At 65.9% G+C, this 17,820-nt stretch overlaps 1 protein-coding gene across 5 annotated transcripts; it reads left to right on the top strand.

The window, feature by feature from the left end:
- The first annotated feature begins 6,348 nt into the window (after positions 1-6,348).
- Positions 6,349-16,314, top strand: LOC107502477 (low affinity immunoglobulin gamma Fc region receptor II-like). Of its 5 annotated transcripts, XM_036234726.1 has the most exons (9): positions 6,349-6,661; positions 7,216-7,415; positions 9,516-9,536; positions 10,343-10,597; positions 11,870-12,124; positions 12,744-12,863; positions 14,066-14,113; positions 15,865-15,899; positions 16,018-16,314. In XM_036234726.1, the coding sequence occupies exons 2-9, from the start codon at positions 7,304-7,306 to the stop codon at positions 16,102-16,104; spliced, it is 933 nt and encodes a 310-aa protein (XP_036090619.1). In that variant the 5' UTR covers positions 6,349-6,661; positions 7,216-7,303; the 3' UTR covers positions 16,105-16,314. The 5 variants fall into 5 exon arrangements, with proteins under 5 accessions (XP_036090619.1, XP_015985201.2, XP_015985203.2 ...); XM_016129715.2 differs by lacking the exons at positions 6,349-6,661; positions 7,216-7,415 and having other exon boundaries at positions 9,295-9,536; XM_016129717.2 differs by lacking the exons at positions 6,349-6,661; positions 7,216-7,415; positions 12,744-12,863 and having other exon boundaries at positions 9,295-9,536.
- Positions 16,315-17,820: the final 1,506 nt, after the last annotated feature.

Genomic DNA, 17,820 nt, shown 5'->3' with positions numbered 1-17,820 from the left:
CGCCAGTCGTGAGCCTGAGGACCAGGGTCCGGCCTCCTGAAGCGCACCTGTGGGTGCGAGGAGCCCCACGTGCATGCCCAGTGCGGGGGCGCAGCAGGCTGGGGCGGGCAGGCCGCCGGAGTCACAGACCCAGGAGCCTGCGATCTAACGCGAGGGTTCTCCGCTCCTTGAATCCCACCCGCGGCCGAGGCCCGGAAGCCAGAGCGCGGTCGGAGCAGCTTCCACTGCAGACGCCGCTGTCCGAGGTCCGGGGTCGCTTGAGCAGAAAGCCAGCGAGTGGCTGAGAGCAGTGGCAGCCGGCTCCCCCTTGCCCCGGGCCGGCCCTGGCTCCCCCCAGCCCGGCAGCCCGCGGCTTCCAGCGCTGAGCGCGGCAGGGTTCGTTGTCCTGGGAATCGGCCTCCGCCCCGCAGACGCGGCGCGCGCTGCCCGCTCTGCTCAGCAGAGGGCGGTGGAGAGCAGCAAGCGCCTGCGCGACCAGCCCAGAAAAAACAGCGCGGTGTGCGACGTTATCCCCAGGCGGAGGCGCCCAGGGGGTGACACGTCGTGCTCCACGTGCTCACGCAGGGGAGAGGGCCCTGTGGGGCGGGCGGCCCTCGAGGGGTCTGCAGCGCCTCGACGCCTCCTGCTGCCGCTGGCGGAGCAGGGGCCCGGGCTCAACACGAGCGTGCGCTGGGGCTGGCGCTGGGGCCGGGGCTGGAGCTGGAGCTGGGGCTGGGGCTGGCGCTGGCGCTGGCTTTGCTCACACGCAGCGGCGCGGGCGGAGCGCGGCCAGCGTAGGGGGCAGCAGGAGACTTGGTACCGGCGCGGCGGAGGGTCGCGTGGGCTCGGCAGCCGCCTGCACATTCGCAGACGAACGCGACACCCGGGAGGGTTTAGCATTCGTCTTGAACAGCAATGGGAAGTCGCAGGGGGACTGAGCAGGGCAGTGACCTGGTGTGTTGGGCGATTTGGGGTCTTGGTTTTATTTTTGGTTGAGGCATATTTGGTGTTGCCAACGTTTTTGGTTTCGGCTAAGCACATAGGTGTTTCCGGGGAGGAAAACTTCCCTTCTCCCCTTGCAGGTTCTGGGGTTGGTCTAATTATTAAATTGACACAGACAGATGAACGGGAGAAAAAGAAACTTAGTTCTGAACATGCATAGTTAGGTACGGGAATCCCACAGAGAAGGGAGACTCAAGGAAGTGGCCAGGGAAGGAAGCCCGCGTGCCTTTGCGACAGGGAAACAATGAACTCGGGATGAGGCAGAGAGGTTTGGGCTGAGGGCGACCGACGGCGACGAGTTAACACGGTTCGTTTGCGCGGCTTCTCGGCTCCAGCCCCCACCTGTGCTCTTGGGCACCTTTCACCGGGGAGATTTCCTCCTGAGCTCAGGGAGGAAGGGCGAGGTGGGCGGTCGGAGTGACCCTCTCGCTTCTGCGGTTCTTTCTGACTCCTCCAGCTTGAAATACTCGGCATGCCAAGGGACCATATTCTGGGACGGTGTGTCCCGAACCCCTTCAGCGTCTCAGGGTTGTCCCCATCCCTGAGCAAGTTCTCCCTCGCTCAGCGCTCGGTGCCATCGCCAGGCTCACTGTCACCTCTCCCCCCCTCGGTGGTTCCGGAAGAACTGGCTTCACTTTTGCAATTACTCCAGCCTGCCCACCTGCTCTGTGCCAGGGCCACCAATGCCCGGGGCCCCCACCGAGATCGAGGCCTCGGGAGAGGACAGATGCTGAGCCGGGGACTCGCACTGTCTTCTCGTGCAAACTGAGTTTTCCCAGCTTCCCGACTGACAGACGGAGGCCCCGCAGACTCTTCCACGAAGCTCCACAGCCAGCGACACCGTGACCTTTCGTCGTCCCTGCTGAGCTCACCCGCTGCAGCCAGGGGTCTCCCCGATGCGTGGCCCTGTCGCTCGGGGTCTGTAACCTGCCTGTCAGGAGGGACGAGCAGTGGGGACTCGGTGCTGAGTCTGGGTCCACCGAACCTCTGCCTGTCACTGACCCCTCGCCTGCCACACGTCTGCTCTGGAGACCTGACGGACACCCCGTCTCTCCAGGGAAGGCATGGCTCTCTCCCTGGCGCAGCGCCTGTTTAGGGTGGCACCGATGGTAGCCAGTCTCTTTGTCCCCACCTCTCTGCGAGCCGCCCTATGGAGCAGCATGCCTGGGTCTGACCTGGGATCACGACAGGACCCTGCCCCTGACAGGTCGTGGAAGACGGGCCCCCTCAGCTCGGTCGCCATCACGGAGGAGGAAGCGGTGTCTGGAGCCTGAAGGGGGTAAACTGGAGACGCGTCAACGAGCAGGAGGCCTGGCGACCCTGAAGAGCAGCCGGGTATTGGCCAAAGAAGAGACCCGTGAATCGGGGAGGGGGGTGCAGAATAGAAAGTAGCAGAGGAATCACAGTGGAGATGGTCTCTTCAGCAAACGGGGCTGGAACGACCAGACGCCCACATGCAAAACTAAATAAAAATAAAACGAATCTAGACACCGGCCTTCTACTCGTCACGAAACTGACCCAGAACGGACGTTCCCAGCGGCCGCCCGCAGCCAGCGCCCCCGAGGTCAGTCGTCATCCCGCGCCCCGCTTCCCCTCTGTGGGTGCCTTTGCTCCCAGACTTCCTGTCCTTCGGGGTCAGCAGCTGGCTGTGGGTGGCCTAGGTGGCTTGTCTCTTGAGGAAGTGGCCAGAGGGAGGAAACCCTAGAGCAATCACAGGGCCCAGCTGAGAGGCGGTCGGGGGGCTGAGAGGAGAGAAACAGAACCCCACCGGCCGGGAGATGGACACGGCCCGGGCGGCCGGGGTCCAAGCGTCCGTCAGAGCCACAGCCACCGGAGCTGGCAGCGCCAATCCGGCTTCTTGCAGCGGGAGGGCGGGCGACGCCAGGCCCCGGGGGCGGAGGACCAGACCCCCCTAGTCTTCAAGGGGGGTAACGGTAGAGACCAAGTTTAGGAGCCAGGTTCTGTGTGAAGCATTGTTAAAAACGAGATGACAGCCCCAAAAGGGAGCCACTTGTGCTGGGCCCCAGGTCACCGAACCAACTCAATGACAGCTCTGCTTTCCGGGAGGCGGGATCCGACACCAGCGGTCAGGGCGTCCTGTTCGGCACTAGGGAGGTAGCTGCCTGCTAGACCCCTGCTGTCCCCTAAAGGGAGGTGACCTTGTCACCAGCGGCGTTCGGCCTAGCGCCACTTCCGGCCCCGCCGCCTCTGCCTGTGAACGGCCTTCGTTTGCAGGGCTCCTGGGGGCTCCACTCTGCCTGCCGCCTCGGTCGCCGCCCGACCCCGAACCGCCGCTCGCGGCCAGGGAAGTCTTTAAAATGGACTCGGTTCATTTTGTTTTTGCTGCTCGGTCTCCGCAACGACGTTATCAGGGGAGCACTGGTGTGAGCCCCACTCTGAGCTTAGGGAGGCAGAGCGAGGCCTGGGCCCGACTCTCCCGCGCCCCGCCCCTCGCTCGCTGCGCTCCTCTGGTATCCGAATTACTGACCTTTTCTATTTCCCGACGTGTCCATTTGGAATGGAGCCGCCCGCTGTCGAAGAATGCTCGCTCCACTGGCATCTTTCGGTTTTCCGTGAATAGCGTGCGGTCATTTCCTTCTGGAAACATGCGCTCGTCCTTCGTCCCACTTGCCCGTCCTTCGGCCTTTACCCGGGGGGATGGGAGACTCCTCTTTCTGTTTTGGTTTGCACGGGGGTGGGGGACAATTTTCCCTCCGCCCTTCTGTAGTCTCGGCTGATACGCCCCTCCCCCGACAACAGCGAACAGAATTTTCATCCTGTGTAAACGTCCTGTGTCCACAGCAGTGCCCAGAAAACCGGGCGGCCCGCCTTGGATACTGTCTTCCGCTACAGGCAAAAGGAAGGGTTTCTTCTGCGGGGCAGGGGGAGCCGAGGGGCCGCTCTGCGGGGTTCGGGAAAAGCGCAGGGAGCGTAAAGCTCTTCGGCCGCCGTCTGGGCCTCTCCATGGACCAGCGCGGGGTCTGAGCTTCGCGTTCCCCGCTCGGCTGCAGAGAGGGGCGCCCTCCGCGGAGACTTCCCTTGTCAAGGTAAGTGACCCTCACAAACCCCTAACGGCTGCTTGGTTTTCAGGGCTCCTCCTGGGTCTGCTGTCTCTTAAAAATAATCAGCTCAAAATGATCCTTCTGCCAAAGACAGATATTTTTTTTTGGGGGGGCAGGCGTGTTCTGTTCCCCTCACAGCCGGTTGCAAGCAGCCGGCTGGGCTTTTCCAAAAGGCTCTAGCACCGACTCCGCGGTGGCTGAAGGGTCTCCCGGCTGCGCCCCTGCCCCCCCCTTGCCCCCGCCCCGCCCCCCCCTTCACCCCGCCACGCCCCACCCCTCTTCACGCCGGCGGCGTCGCTGCCGCTTTCGTGCTGCGCTACTGCAGTTAAATCTGCTCAAATAAACTCTTAAAAATTGTAACGTACCTCAGTTTATCTCCCGAGTTTCTCAGTGTGCACACGAGGAGGGTGTCCTTTGCCTTTAAGACGTGGTAAGGATTAGAGCTCACGTGGGCAGAGTGAACTATCAATATCGGTCTCTCAGTGTGTGGGCAGTATGCAGCTCTCTGCTTCTGTTTTATCAAATCACAAAACCAAACAATGAAGGAACGAGCTTGGTGTCCTTAATCCAAAGGAAAGCAGTCTGCGGGCTGGAGGTGGGGCACTCTCCAGAGGCATTTGGGGCGAGGGTGAGTCGCCCAGCGAGTTAGAGAGGCCGAGAAGGCAGGGTGAGGTGGGAGGTGAGGTTCCCGCGAAGGCCAGCAGGTCCCACTTTGTAGGATGAGGCGAGCCCGCTGAGGACTGAGATGGGCGCTCGACAGGGGTCTCCTGGCAGTGCAGGCCGACTTCACCCAGGTGTGTGACATGGGCCCGGCCACTGGGCTGCGTCAATTTTGTGGTCTCTGTTTACTGTATGAGTTAAACTTTATCTATCACCCCCTTTTGCTCACACAAAGCCACAGTCCCCAGGACCCAAAGCACCTTAGGTCAAATAGATCCAAGCAAGTCCTGGCTGAACAAGCCCATCTTAAGCCAGGTGGCTTGTTCGGTGACCTTGTATAGCCAAAATATCGGCTTCCCCAGAAGTGCTAATCCCAGGGCGGCAGGCGCTGTGGCTGAGTGCAGACACCTCCTGGCTTGGCCAAAGATAATGGAGGGCTGTCCTGTCACAAGAGCAACTTTGTCTAGAGAGTCTGGGGACTTTTTGGGGCAGCCGTCACCTTACTGCAGGCCAGGGGAGTAGGGACCCACCAGGGGAAGTGAACAGTGAGTCATGGCCACCTCCTGGTGATTCCCGCTGGACCCTGAAATGTAGGTCGACAGGCGTGGCCTCTGTTCGGGGTGGACATCGGAGCCGTGGACAGTGGGCTGGCACCGCCACGTCCTCCCGGTTCCCGAGTGTTCAGACCCTGAGCTTCCAGGCACGAGGGACGCCAGCCCTGCGCGGGTGGAGACAGCCCCGCGCAGCGCCACCGAGAGCCGTGTCCTGCGGTGGAGGCTGCTGGGATGTGGGTGCAGGTGACCGCCGAGGCTCTGGAGCGGGAAGGCGGCAGCCCTGCGGGTCGGGCAGACAGCCGGGCGGGCGGCACACCGTGCTCTGCTCATCTCCGCTTCCGTCCTCCGTTCGGTGGAGGCAGAGAGAGGGACGGGCAGGGCCACGGCAGGGCGTCTGACGTGGCCGGCGAGGGCAGCGTGTGGCCCGAGAAACCGAGGGTCGGCGGAGAGGTCCACAGCGGGCAGAATGGCGGGGCCACCAGCGTCCTGCACCAAGCGGGGTCCTGGCAAACCCAACAGGCAGAGGGGTCCCCTGCTGTGCCGGAGCCTCAGAAACACAGGTGGCAGCAGGGTCTCTGGAGCAACGGGGAGAGAACGGAGCCCGGAGAGCGGGTGCCACGGGGGGCGGGCTTCGTGGCGGGCGGGAAGGGACTGGCACTCTCGAGCCAGTGTCGTGGGCTCAAGTGGTCTCTGCTACGTGGTCAGCAGCCTCTAGTCCCGCTGAGCGCGGCCCATGCCCCCAGCGCTGGCGTGGCACGGATGCCCGGGGAGCCCACGGTGCGCCCCGGGACGCGGTGGCTGCGTCCGTGGTCCAGAGCTCCCAGTAGGGTCCTTCTTGTCACTTCAGCAGAAGCATCGGAGTAAAGCAATAACCGATGTGGGTGACAACGGAGTCAGAGGTTCTCTGGATCAAGATCTGACTTTCCGATCCCAAATCAGACAGGGGCAGAGGTGGATTGGGGGTTGGAGGTTGGGGGCAGAAGGGGCCAGCGGTAACAGCCTGTGGCCGAGGGGCGGGGCTGTCGAGGCTGTCGGGATGGGGACCGCAGGCTTCGCTGTCATTTCCTTGGGTATTACAGCATGCTTCCTGAGGCCGCTGACCGTGTGCCGGGGCCAAACCCTCGCCAGGTCTCCGAGGGCCCCGGCGGCGGCGGTGCCCGACCACAGGATGTTTGCCAGCACCTGGGGACACTTTAATTTTCACAGCTAGAGGATGTCGCCGGCACCTAGAGGCCGGGGCGCTGCGTGGGGACAGGGCCCTACAACCAGAGCCGTTTGGCCCCAGGGTGAGCGGTGCTGAGGCCGGGAAGCCCTGCTCGGAGGGCGGACGAGGGACCAGGCGTCCTGGAAGCGGCCTGGCGTTCCCACCTGGACTCACAGAGCTGTGCTCCGTCCCCTGCCAAGGTGACAGGACAGGGTGGGGACGGGGGCACAGACAGAGAGCCAGGGTGCAAGGTGGCACTTGGGAGGTATCTGGTGGCTGGGCGGATGAGGAAAGGAGTCAATGAGGGAGGGGACGGTGAGGGCAAGTGTGACACCCGTTGCCAGCTGACACCGTCCTCGTCCCTGTCCCACAGCCCAAAGTGAGTTTGGGGACACAAGGATGAGGAAAGCCTGGGGCTGGGTGGCCGGTGGGCAGTCGGGCCCGAGTCTGTGCCTCCAGGTGGACCTGGCGTCCCACGCCACGCGGTCACCTGTGTGGACAGACAGCTGGGGAGGAGGCCCTGAGCTGAGTCCAGCTGGCCACCCCCTGTCCCCTTGTCCTCCAGAGCCCCAGCCCAAGCCCAGCTTGCCCCGGGGGAGGGCGGGGAGGCTGTTTCCCAGTTCCTAAAATTCCGGTGAATTTGGAGGGGCAGAGCGAGTGTTCTGGGAAGCCCACGTCTCAGGGAGGGGGCCTCGGAGGGAAGGGGGGGAGGGGCCTGTGATAAAAGGGTGTTTCTCCTCACTTCCTCTTTCGGCTTCAGGGCTGGTCTGTCCTGCTCAGTGATAACAGTCCAGCCTCCCCGCCCGCTGTGCTGGTGCTGCAAGTGACCTGGCCAGGAGCTGATGGGGGTCCCCTCAGTCCCGCCACGCCCTGCTGCCCGGCGCACCCCGGCCAACTGCGCCCCCCACCAGCTTCGGAACCCCATGCTGCTGTGGGCAGCTCTGCTGTTCCTGGGTGAGTCAGGGTGCCCAGGGGACAGAGGGCTGGGTGCAGGCAGCGGCTTACCCATGAGGCGCGGTGTGCCACCTGGCCTGCGAGGGGGCCTGGGATGCAGGGCAGGAAAACCAGGGGGTCGAAGGTTGATGGGGGCGATGCTGCCGGCCTTGGCAGGGTTTGGGGTTTTTACTGCCTTCGGCCCAGTCTCCCCGACCACCCGGGACCGGTGCTCCTCCACCCCCACAGCAGGACCTGCTGTCCAGGGGGACCTGGACTTGGGCGGCTGGGCGTCTTCCTTCCTCAGAGGCCCGCGTTTCCCAGCAACCACGCTGGACCCGCGGGGAGGGCGCCGTGACCGCCGTGCGCCGTGACCGCCGTTCCCCGTGCCCGGCCCCCACTCCAGGCCGTGGCAGCCTCTTCTCCCCGCGGGAAGAGCACAGAGGGCCGGCGACTCAGATGACACGCCACCCGGGCAACGCTGGAGCCACCAAGTGTGGGACCCGGCCGTCGTGGCCCGGGAGAGAGCGGGGTCCTCGGCCGAGGCGGGCGCTGGCCGTGCGCTGGGGAGGCGGCGTCCCCGGCAGGCCCTGTGGGAAGCCCCGCAGCCAGGGCTGTGTCCCGGGCTCAGCGCCGCAGCTGCCCCCCTCATGTCCGCCTCGAGACGGCCGAGGGGAGGTCACGTGCGTGACGGGCGGGGTGTCGCTGGGGCGGAGGGAGCGCCCCGGGAGCGGGATGAGGGGCTGGCGGAGGGCAGCGCGAGGCACCGCGCCTTCACGCTGGGGAGGCGGGGGTGGCGCTCGGGCCTCGGCGGCCCGGGCTCCCTCCCTCGCTCGCCCCTTTGCCGCGTCACCGAGGGTCTGCTCCATGTTCCGTTCCCACCCAGTCCTCACCGGCGGGCGGCGCGCTTGACAGTGTCCCCCGACCTGGCCTTGCGTGTTCCTGACGCTGCTTCCCCAAACCCAGCTGCACGCTGAGGTCGCGGCCCTCCTGGGCTGCGGCTGAGTCACCGGCTTCGCCAGCGCCGGGGCAGGAGCGGAGCTGCAATCCCGCCCTCCCACGCGGCCTGCGCCCGGCCCCCCGCCCAGCGTGGCACCCTCGGGGGCCGCGGCCCCGCCCTGGCCTGCCTTAGCAATCCGGAGCCGTCCCACAGGGGCGCTGTCCAGGTCTGGGAGTTCAGCAGTGGGCGTGGCGGAGCCTCCCCACCTGCCACACAGGGCCGGTGCCCCCCGAAATGCCCACACTGGGCCTGAGCACGTGTGGCATTTGCCACTGTTGGCCACAGATGTGGGGAAAAGTCATGGGTCCAGGATCTGCTGCTGCGGAGGGCTGGGGCTCAGAAGGCCGTGGGGGGCCAGGCCGGACAGCTGGGCGGGCGGGTCCCCGGAGCAGGGAGGAAGGGAACGGGTGAGCCTGTCTCCACAGCAGGGGGTCGCGGGGGGCTCGGACAGCAGCAGACGCCGTGGGCTGGCGAGGGCAGGCAGCGCCCCGTGGCTGGGAGGAGCGGGCCCAGCTACGCAGAGGACGGGGGAGCCGGAGGAGTGAGTCTGGGGTTACCTGTGGGGTCAAGCGAGAGGTTCTTCTTTTAACAAAAGATCCGGGATGCGCGCTGCCGGGAAAGTTCTGGCTGAGGAGGAGGCGTTGGGGATGCAGAAGAGAAAGGGACCAACGGAGCGGGATGTGCTCGGGAGGACGGACGGGCCTGCCAGGGCAGGGAGTGACTGTGGCCGGGAGGACACGGTGCCCCCGAGAGGCGGGGCCAGGGCCGGGGGGGATGCGGGCGGCCGGGCGGCCGGCTCCTGGGGAGGGGGCGCGGTCTCCACGAGGCTTGGAGGAAGGCATCGGCTTTGGCTTCACGTGAGGGAAGCTCGCAGGGGTGAGGTGGGGTGAGGAGGGGACGGATGTCGCCGTGGGAACAGAGAGCATCTCAGAGGAAAGTATCGGAACGGCAGGCCAGTGTCCCTTCGAGCATGGTGGCCATTTCAGTGACGCGCGGCTGGACAAGTAAAGGCCTGGGCAGTACGGGCGAGTTTAACAGAGACAGAGAAGGCCCGGCTGAGGGGGCTCGCGGGGCGGTGAGTGTTTATGCCAAGTCCGCTGACTCTGTTTTGTCTCCTCCAGCTCCTGTTGCCGGCACGCCTGGTGAGTCACCCCTGCGGCCCCCCTACCCCGCCAGCCACTCCGCCCTCTGCTCCCCGCTTCCCACCCGGAGGTGCCCTGAATGCGCCCAGGCCCCACGCCCAGCAGAGCCACAGCAGTCGCCTCAAGTCACCCCCAGGGGGGTAGGGGGGGCGGCCCGGGGCGCAGCTGCCCGGCTCTCCGTCCTGCTGCCCTGGGGCGTCAGGATGTCATCACAGAGGACGCTGCCCTCAGCTCAGGCGCCGCCGAACAGTCAATTCCACCGTCAAAGGGCCCGGGCGCTGCACCTGTGGGTGTGCAGCAGCGTGTGTCGGCCGCCTGTCTGCTCGGGCCGGCCCGCGCTGGCCGTGTCTGAGGGCCGAGGGCCTGGACAGGAGCAGGGCGAGGCAGCACTGGCCGCCGTGGGGGGCGGGGGGGGGGCCAGACCCGCTGGGCGCACCGTCGTGCACACCGGCTGCCTCCCCGGTGCCTGCACTGGCCCTGAGCGGTGTGTGTGCACACGCGTGTGCATGGGGGGAGGCGAGCAGGACCAGCCCAGGGCCCATGGTGAGTGCGCGTTTATTCCGAGACTGGGTGCCTTGACCCCTTCTGGAAATTCTTGCGTCTCCTGATGGGCAGCTGAGCCCCTGAGAGGACTGTCCCCTGCGCCCTGGAGGTTTAGCAGCAAGAGGAGTCGCCTCCAGTCACGAACAGCTCTGGGCGGGCTCCACACCTGGTGTCCCCAGCAGAACCCAGACTTCGCTGTCTGAAACTTGGATCTGCTTGGGGCCCCCTCTCCTGACGATGCCACTGCTCCCCGCCCTCCACAGATCTCCCGAAGGCCACGCTGAGCCTCAATCCCCCGTGGGTCAACGTGCTCCAGGGGGACAACGTGACTCTGACCTGCCGGGGGGCCCCCGGCCCTGGGAGCCCCGCCACTCGCTGGTTCCACAACGGCAACTTCCTGGAGACCCAGACCCAGTCCAGCTACAGCCTCACGACCAACAGCAGTGACAGCGGGAACTACACGTGCCACACGGCCCAGACCAGCCTCAGCGACCCCGTGCATCTGGACGTGGTCTCGGGTCAGTGGGCCCGGCCGGCGGGCGGGCGGGCGGCGCCCCCGCTGTCCTCCTCACGCCCTGCGCCTCTCCTGCTGCGTGGCGGAGTCGTGCTGCCCACGTGCGAGGCCATTTTGCCTCGGTCCTGGCTGGGCAAGGAGGTGGTGACGAGGTCACGGACGGGCCGCGGGGTGTGAGGGCAGCACAGGGAGCCCCGCGTCGTGAAGGCCCCCGCAGGCTTAGCGAGCACAGAGCTGCTCAGTGACTCCCAGACCGGATGCTTCCATCCATGTAGATAGGATGAGCTCACTTCCTGAGCCTCAGTGTCCCTGACTGGGAGGGGTCCCGGGTCAGAAGGGTCCTGGTTCCCCCACCCCGTCCTCAGGCCGGCCCCTCAGCCGTAGGCAACCTGAGGGAGGCAGTGGAGTCCGTGGGTCCAGGGTGGGGTGGCCAGGCGCCTGGGTGATCAGGAGCCGGGGTGGCACAGTCTGTCCCAGGAGGGCCCAGGAGTGCGGGCCCCAGCCTGCAGCCTAGACGGGGCCACGCCTGGGCCGTGAGCCACAGCAGCTGCGCAGAGGCAGAAGGCGCAGTGGCCCAGAGGGCAGAGCATGGCAGTGGCCAGCAGGACGACTGTGTGACCGCAACACGGACAGCTGCACCTGTGCTGGCCAGACCCTGGTCCGCCGCCACCCTCGCGGGGCCAGCGCTGCTCCCCCAGGATCTCTGGGTCCCCTGCCCGACTCTGCGCTCTCCTGGGGCTTTAGAGGAAGGAAGTGTGTGGCTGAGGCCGGAGCCTCGGCTCCCGCTGTGGCCCGGTTCCCTCCTCCGCGAAGGGCGAAGGGCGGAGTGTGGGAACAGGTCGCTGGCAGGCTGCGCTCTCAGAGAAAGACCGAAGCGGCTGCGTGTTGCCTACCGTTGGGCAAGCAGGCCGCTATCTGCCGGCATCTGTGACGTCCTACTGTCCCCGAAGACACGTGTCCGCCATGCAGACCGGGTCCCCCTGCCCTGGTCCTTCGCGTCCTTCCCGCCCGGCCTGCGGGGCGGCGCAGGGCTGCAGCCGCCTTCTCCCGGGACAGGAGGAGAGGCAGGAGCTACTGGAGGTGATGGGGTGGAGTCCCCAGGCCAGGACACGGAGGCCTGGAAGAGTTAACTTTCTTGCCCAAGGTCACAAGTTCATGACCCAGGCGCCAGCATTAGAGACCGGGATGCTCGGGTTCCCAACTGGAGCAGTGGGGATCCGCTGGGTCTCAGCCTTGTGTCACCTCCTGGGTCCGGTGGCCCCTGTGTGTCTTCCAGACTGGCTGCTGCTGCAGACGCCCCGCCTGCTCTTCCAGGAGGGCGAGCCCATCGTGCTGAGATGCCACAGCTGGAAGGACTGGCCTCTGTACAAGGTCACGTTCTTCCAGGATGAAAAAGCCAGGAAGTTTTCCACCTTGAACTTCACCTTCTCCATCCCGCGTGCAAACAGCAGCCACAGCGGCGAGTACCACTGCACGGGCTTCATAGGACAGATGCAGCACTCGTCACGGCGCGTGAGCATCGCCGTCCGAGGTGGGTGCCGGCCACGGGTCCGAGACCAGCCGAAGCGGCACGGGCACCGGGCAGAGAGGGGCAGGGCCAGGCGAGGAGCCTGAGGCGCCACGTGGGGATGCAGGTGCCACCCCAGGACAGTAGCCGAGCGGGCCTCCAGCACGGGTGCAGGCCCCCCTAAGACCCTGGCACCCCCAAACTGAGGTGGTCCCCACCTCTCAGTTCTCACTCATGCCGTTCACCCTCCCGGGTGTGGCCTGTGCCGACAGCTCCAGGCTGCGCCGGACCGACACTGAGCCTCCGGCTGCGGGGCCTCCGGCCCTCCCTGCTGCCCCTCCGTCCTCCACACCCAGCCTCAGGCTGGTGGAGCCCTGGGGTGGGGGACGCAAGGCCAGCTGCAGAAACACGGTGGGGGGGGGGGTGGCGAGGGGTGCCGATGTGGGGGGCGTGGCCGGGGCGTGGCCCGGGCGTGACCGGGTGTGGCTGGGGCGGGGCCCCCCCCCCCGTGGGCCAGGGCGGGGGCCAGGGCGGGGCCAGGTGGGGGCGTGGCCGGGGCGTGGCCGGGGTGGCCCGGGCGGGGCCGGGGCGGGGCCAGGCGTGGCCGGGGCGGGGCCGGCCGCCTGAGCGCTGCCTTCCTCAGGGTCCCCCGGCAGCGCCTTCCTGGTGACGGCGGTCGTGGCCGCGGTGGCCGGCGTCGCTGCCACAGTGGTGGTCATCGCCGCGGTGGCCTGGTTCCGACTCAGGCGAAAGCAGACTTCAGGTTTGTGCTGCTCTCGGTCCCTCTGGTCTTCGGTTCGCGCCTGGCCCAGGCTCCACCCCGACGTGGCCAGAACCGTCATCTCCGGCTCCAGAACCCTCGGCGTGCAGAGGTGGCCCCAGGTTTCCCCCGGCCACTCGCATGTCGAGCGGTGCCAGATGCCGTGGGCGACGCCAAGATAGGGGAGCCCAGGCGCTCAGAGTCGCGCGTCACAGGACGTCGGGACAGTCAGATCGCGTAGTTCAAGGGGAGAAACAGCTGCGTGACAGAGGCCGTCGGGCCCGCGCGGGGCCGTGTGGCCACAGCCCAGCGACAGCCCCGAGCTGCCCGCACGTGCCCAGCTCCACAGCTGTGTGACCCTGGGTGAGCTCCCGACGTCCCTCACCTGGAAAAGAGGGCGGAGACAGGCGCCTCATGGCCCCGGCTGATGCTCTCGGGCGGCGCTAAGGGCCAGGTGTTCTCGTGGAGGGGTGAGGTCTGAGGGTGGCAGCTGGCCCCGAAGACGTGGGGACTGGCCTTGCAGGAGCGCGAGGAGGATGCTGCCGCAGTCAGAGGTTCAGAGCCAGGAAAAATGGGGAGATGGGGCGGTGGGGGGGGGGGCGACGGGCGGGGCCGGCGCACAGGGCCTGGGAGAGGTCTGCGCCCTTCGGGGGTTGGGATGTCCCTAGGCAGCTGCCTGTTTCCTGGCCCGTCACCCCTCACCCCAGCGCCTAGCACAGTGCCCGCCACCCACTGGGTGCTCAGTAAACACTTGGCCACTGACCGATGGGCCAAAGGATCGCGCTCTGCGGCGGCAGCTTCTGCCCTCAGGCCGGTCGACGCCAGAGCCCAGAGAGAAGGGGAGGCGGCTGCGAGCCGAGAGCAAACCGGCCCCAGACACTGTGCCTGCTCAGAGGAGCTCAGGGCAGCAACGGCCCGGAGCCCCTGAGAAAGGCACTACGACACTCGCTGCCCACAGATGCGTGGATGCGGACACGGGGTGGGGCAGCGAGGAAGCCGCTCGGAGGGGAAGAGGCAGGGGCCGCCCCGCGTGCGTGCGTGCGTGCGTGCGTCGCAGGACCCGCCCTCCGCTGCCCTGGGCCGGCCCTGTGCAGGTGGGAAGGGCTCTGTGTTGGTTCTGAGCCAGCCTCACCCGGTCCATCCTGTCGACTCAGGCCCAACCCCATAACCCTACTAACCTGCTGTGTGCCCCCTAACCCTCCCAGGAACCCCTGAGCACAGGGAAATGGGAGACACCCTACCTGAGGAACCAGGTGAGTGCAGCCCCTGGGGCTCATGCTGCCCCACCTGGGGCTGCCAGGTCGCTCTGAGCAAGGGGCCGCCTGTGTGCGCTCAGCTGGGAGCACAGGGCAGGCAGGGGCCGGGGGAGCGGGGCAGGGGCTCAAATCGCTTGGTCAGCTCTGAGACTGACTCCTGGGCCTACAGAGGACCTCTGGACTTGAGGAGAGGGTCACCTGTGCCAGGTGGAGAGGGGAGGCCGTGTCCCAGCTTTGGGGACTAGGAATGCAGGAAATGTGCAGAGCAGGACAGCTGGGCCAGGCGGGTCTTTCTGAGGGGCTTCGGCACCGTTGGCACAGGACAGGATTAGATGCAGGAGACTGAGGCAAAGGACAGAGGGCCGGGGTCCAGGAGGGAGGGGCAGGGGCGGGGGACCACCTGGCTTTGCTGAGGAGTCCATGTTTGTGGGAGCGGTGTGCGGGGGTGGTCTTAGGGGGACATAGAGTCCTGGGGGTGTCAGTGGCTTTGCGGGCAGAGCTCGGTTCCAGGCTGGCTGCACGTGGGCCGGGCCCCAGCTGTCGCCGGTGCGCAGGCCCTGCAGTGGGGCCTGCAGTGGGGCCTGCAGTGGGGCCTGCAGCGGGGCCTGCAGCGGGTTGTTTCCCCTGGGTCCGGCGTCTCACTGAGGGAGTGCACAGCTGGCCTGGAGGACTTGCTGGGCCCTGCGGCTCTGAGGTCTGAGCACCAGCGACGGCCACGCCCTGGCCCAGGTGGCAGTGTGTAGAGGAAGCAGGGGTGTCCCAGCTGCAGCTGGGGCCAGAGGACCAGGGAAGCTGAGGCTTTCTCAGGGGTGGGGACAGCAGAGTCAGGCGGAGAGGCCCGCAGGAGCCCTCGGTGGCAGATGGCCGGGGCCTCAGAGCCGAGCAACTGACGCGAGAGCTTGAGCGACCGGCGCTGTCCAGCGTGCTTCTGGCGGGGCCGCTTTCTCCCTCAGCCCGAGTCTGCACCAGGGCCAAACCTGACCTGGCCAGAAGCCCAGACAGCCCGAGACCCGTGCGGGGCGCGCGGCCCTCTCCCACGGGCCTGCAGGCGTTTCCCGAGGCATTTTTTCCCAGCCAGGGCGGGGCTGGGCTCCCAGAGGCGCAGCCAGGCTGCCGGAGTGTCGGAGGCTCAGAGCGGCCGGACGGGCCTGTTCCAGCTGCGAGCATGGCGAGCGGGGCAGTGGGCTTTGGGCCACGACAGTGCACACTGGCTCCCTGGTCTCAGACTCCTCCCGCCTCCCGAGCTTTGCACTCTGCAGACATGGGGCGGGGGGGGGGCGCTGCTTGCACCTGACAAAGAAGCTCCCCACAGAGACACGAGGGGGCTGGGTGTGCCCGAGCTTGCACCAGGGGCGCCAGAGAGAGGCCGCTCACTCCCTGCCTCCCTCGCTTGCTCACGCTTTCTGTTTAATGTCACCGAGTAGCCAGATTTTTGGAAATTCCAACAAAGAGGCACCCCATTTGGCTGGGGGCGGGGGTGTGGCCCTCAGTCTTCCCTCCTTGAAGTCTGGCTGCGAAAGTCCAGCCTGGCCTCACGCTAGCACTGAGTGCCTGGCCAGCCGGAGGGCTCAGATCTCAAGAGCAGCCGCCTCGCCGCCAGGGCCCAGCCGTCCTCTGAACAGGACGCAGCCCTCACCCGTGTGGCCGGCAGGCGCCCTGGGTCTGCGGGGCTTCGGCTGGCTGCCCGCAGCGTCCACGGGGCTGCTCCCACAGCCCTGCCCAGACCCACCTGCTCTTCCCGCCCACAGCCGCCATCGACGCTGAAGGGGAGGCGAAAGTGAAGGTGAGCCCCCCACTGCCCCTCCCCCTTCCCCGACCCCTCACTCTCCCTCCTCCCTCCCCCCTCTACTTCCTCCCCCGCCCCCTCCATCCACCCTGTGCTGGTCTGTGTGTCCATCTAGGACGAGAACAGCATCACCTACTCCCTCCTCCTGCACCCCGAGGCTCCAGAGGAGGAGACGGAGCAGTCTGACTACCAGAACATGTAGCCCAAGGTCTCGCCTGGGCCGCGGGAGGAGGGCCAGGGGCCGGATCCGCGCCTTCCGGCCTGGGCCGAAGAGAGCAGCTCCCGTGGAGTTACCCGCGTGAGTCCCGAAAGCCGCAGGCCACGTGCTCCCAGACGACGGCCGTACTGACCCCGCGCCTCAGCACTTGTCACTGTCACGATTCCTCTGTCACATAAAACTTACTTTTATTAAGAGGTTGTAGCAATGTGGGAAATGCTTGTGTCCCAGGTCGCGGGAAACAAGTCGCATAAGTGCGTACGACCGAGGGACTGCTGGACCGGACGCCCACACCGACACGCGGCGGGCGGTTTTGGGGAAGTGGAATCCGCCTCTTCCTTTCCCTTTTTTGGCTATAGGTTGCGTGTTACTTTTAAGGTCAAACAGGGCTAAACAGCATCCCCTCCCCCTGCCCCTGCCCACCCCAGCACGTGCGGAAAGGCCCACTGGTCCGCGCAGACGACCCATTGATCTATCGATCGATCGGTTGATCCAGTCCATCGATCGGCAGGGGGCCGCAGGCGGCCGGGGGGCAGGGCAGAGTCCCAGCGTGGGTGTCTCTCTTCCTAGAACGAGCGCTCTTCTTCCAGTAATCTGCGTCCCTTCCATGTCTTCTTCCTCTTCCTCTCCTGGCACGTCCAACAATCGCTGTGTGTTGCAACCCGGCTCTCAGGAAGCCGCGCTACATGTGGGTCCTCGGTGGAGACTGCTGACTCTTCCTGCCCTGGCGTTCTCCTGTCCCTTCCCAGAAGGGCATGGCCTCCTGCGGGTCGGGGCCGTGGCCCTCGGCTTCCTCGGGTCCCGTGGGCGCCCCTGGGGGGGCCGCCTCGTCCTGGGCCCCCGGCGCGGCTTCCTGGTGCAACGCTCTGGCGCCGGGCGCCCCGCGGCCTCCCTCGCTGGTGGCTCCAGGGCTGCTGTCGCTTCGTGGTCCCGCAGCCGGACTCCATGCTCGCATGCTGCGACGGTAACAAGGGACCGCGATGGCCGTGATCGGGCCGCGGCCGCCCTCGATGCCACTCTGCGCGCCTCAGCCTTGGTTCAGGGGTATCGGCTTCTACTCTGCCCTTGTGATTTTCCCGTTCACACACTAGGACCCATTTCTGTAGTAACGATGCGTATCCCTTTCCTAACTACATAGTGGCAACGATGTGCATCCCTTTCCTAACTACATAGTGGCAACCTATTTTCTTTCATTCATATGTAAGGTTTCACTACACGAATATTTTTCATAACATTACAACAGAGATACGCAAAAAAGGTAATGACGATCACGTGTAAACACGCAAACCGGAAGGGCTCGGCGCTGACATTTGAAGGAAGGCCATCTGCGTCCCTGTCTCCAGCACGTTATATTTTTATATGCTCAGAAATACACATAGGCAAAAAGTCACACTCGTCGTAAGCACGTGAGCTCAAACAATAAAAAGTACAGAGTAAACGTGAAAGTTCCCTCCCGTCTTCACCGCCAGCAGGGCTCCCTTTCTGTGGGTCGCTGGTGCCGAGGTCTGCTGCGTGTGTCCGGATGTGTACGGTGTGCATCTAATACAGATCTGCAGCTTCGAGCCCGGCGGAGGGGTCGTCCTGTGCATTATGCAGGAGGCGTCAACAGGCTACGTTCTTGGCTGACGTTTTTGATGGCTTGCGTGTGTTTCTCCAGGAGAAATTCCTGGAGGCGGAATCACTGGCTCGAAGAATACTCTC

Source organism: Rousettus aegyptiacus, unplaced genomic scaffold (genome assembly GCF_014176215.1).
Source record: "Rousettus aegyptiacus isolate mRouAeg1 unplaced genomic scaffold, mRouAeg1.p scaffold_m13_p_17, whole genome shotgun sequence".
Classification (NCBI taxonomy): Eukaryota; Metazoa; Chordata; class Mammalia; order Chiroptera; family Pteropodidae; genus Rousettus; species Rousettus aegyptiacus.
This window is presented reverse-complemented; position numbering and strand designations above follow the sequence as displayed.

Coding starts and splice junctions, on each gene's coding strand:
- LOC107502477 (XM_016129715.2), top strand. CDS start 9,296: ATGTCGCCGTGGGAACAGAGAGCATCTCAGAGGAAAGTATCGGAACGG. Junction 9,537..10,342: donor TCCTGTTGCCGGCACGCCTG/GTGAGTCACCCC, acceptor CGCCCTCCACAG/ATCTCCCGAAGGCCACGCTG. Junction 14,114..15,864: donor CACCCTACCTGAGGAACCAG/GTGAGTGCAGCC, acceptor TCCCGCCCACAG/CCGCCATCGACGCTGAAGGG.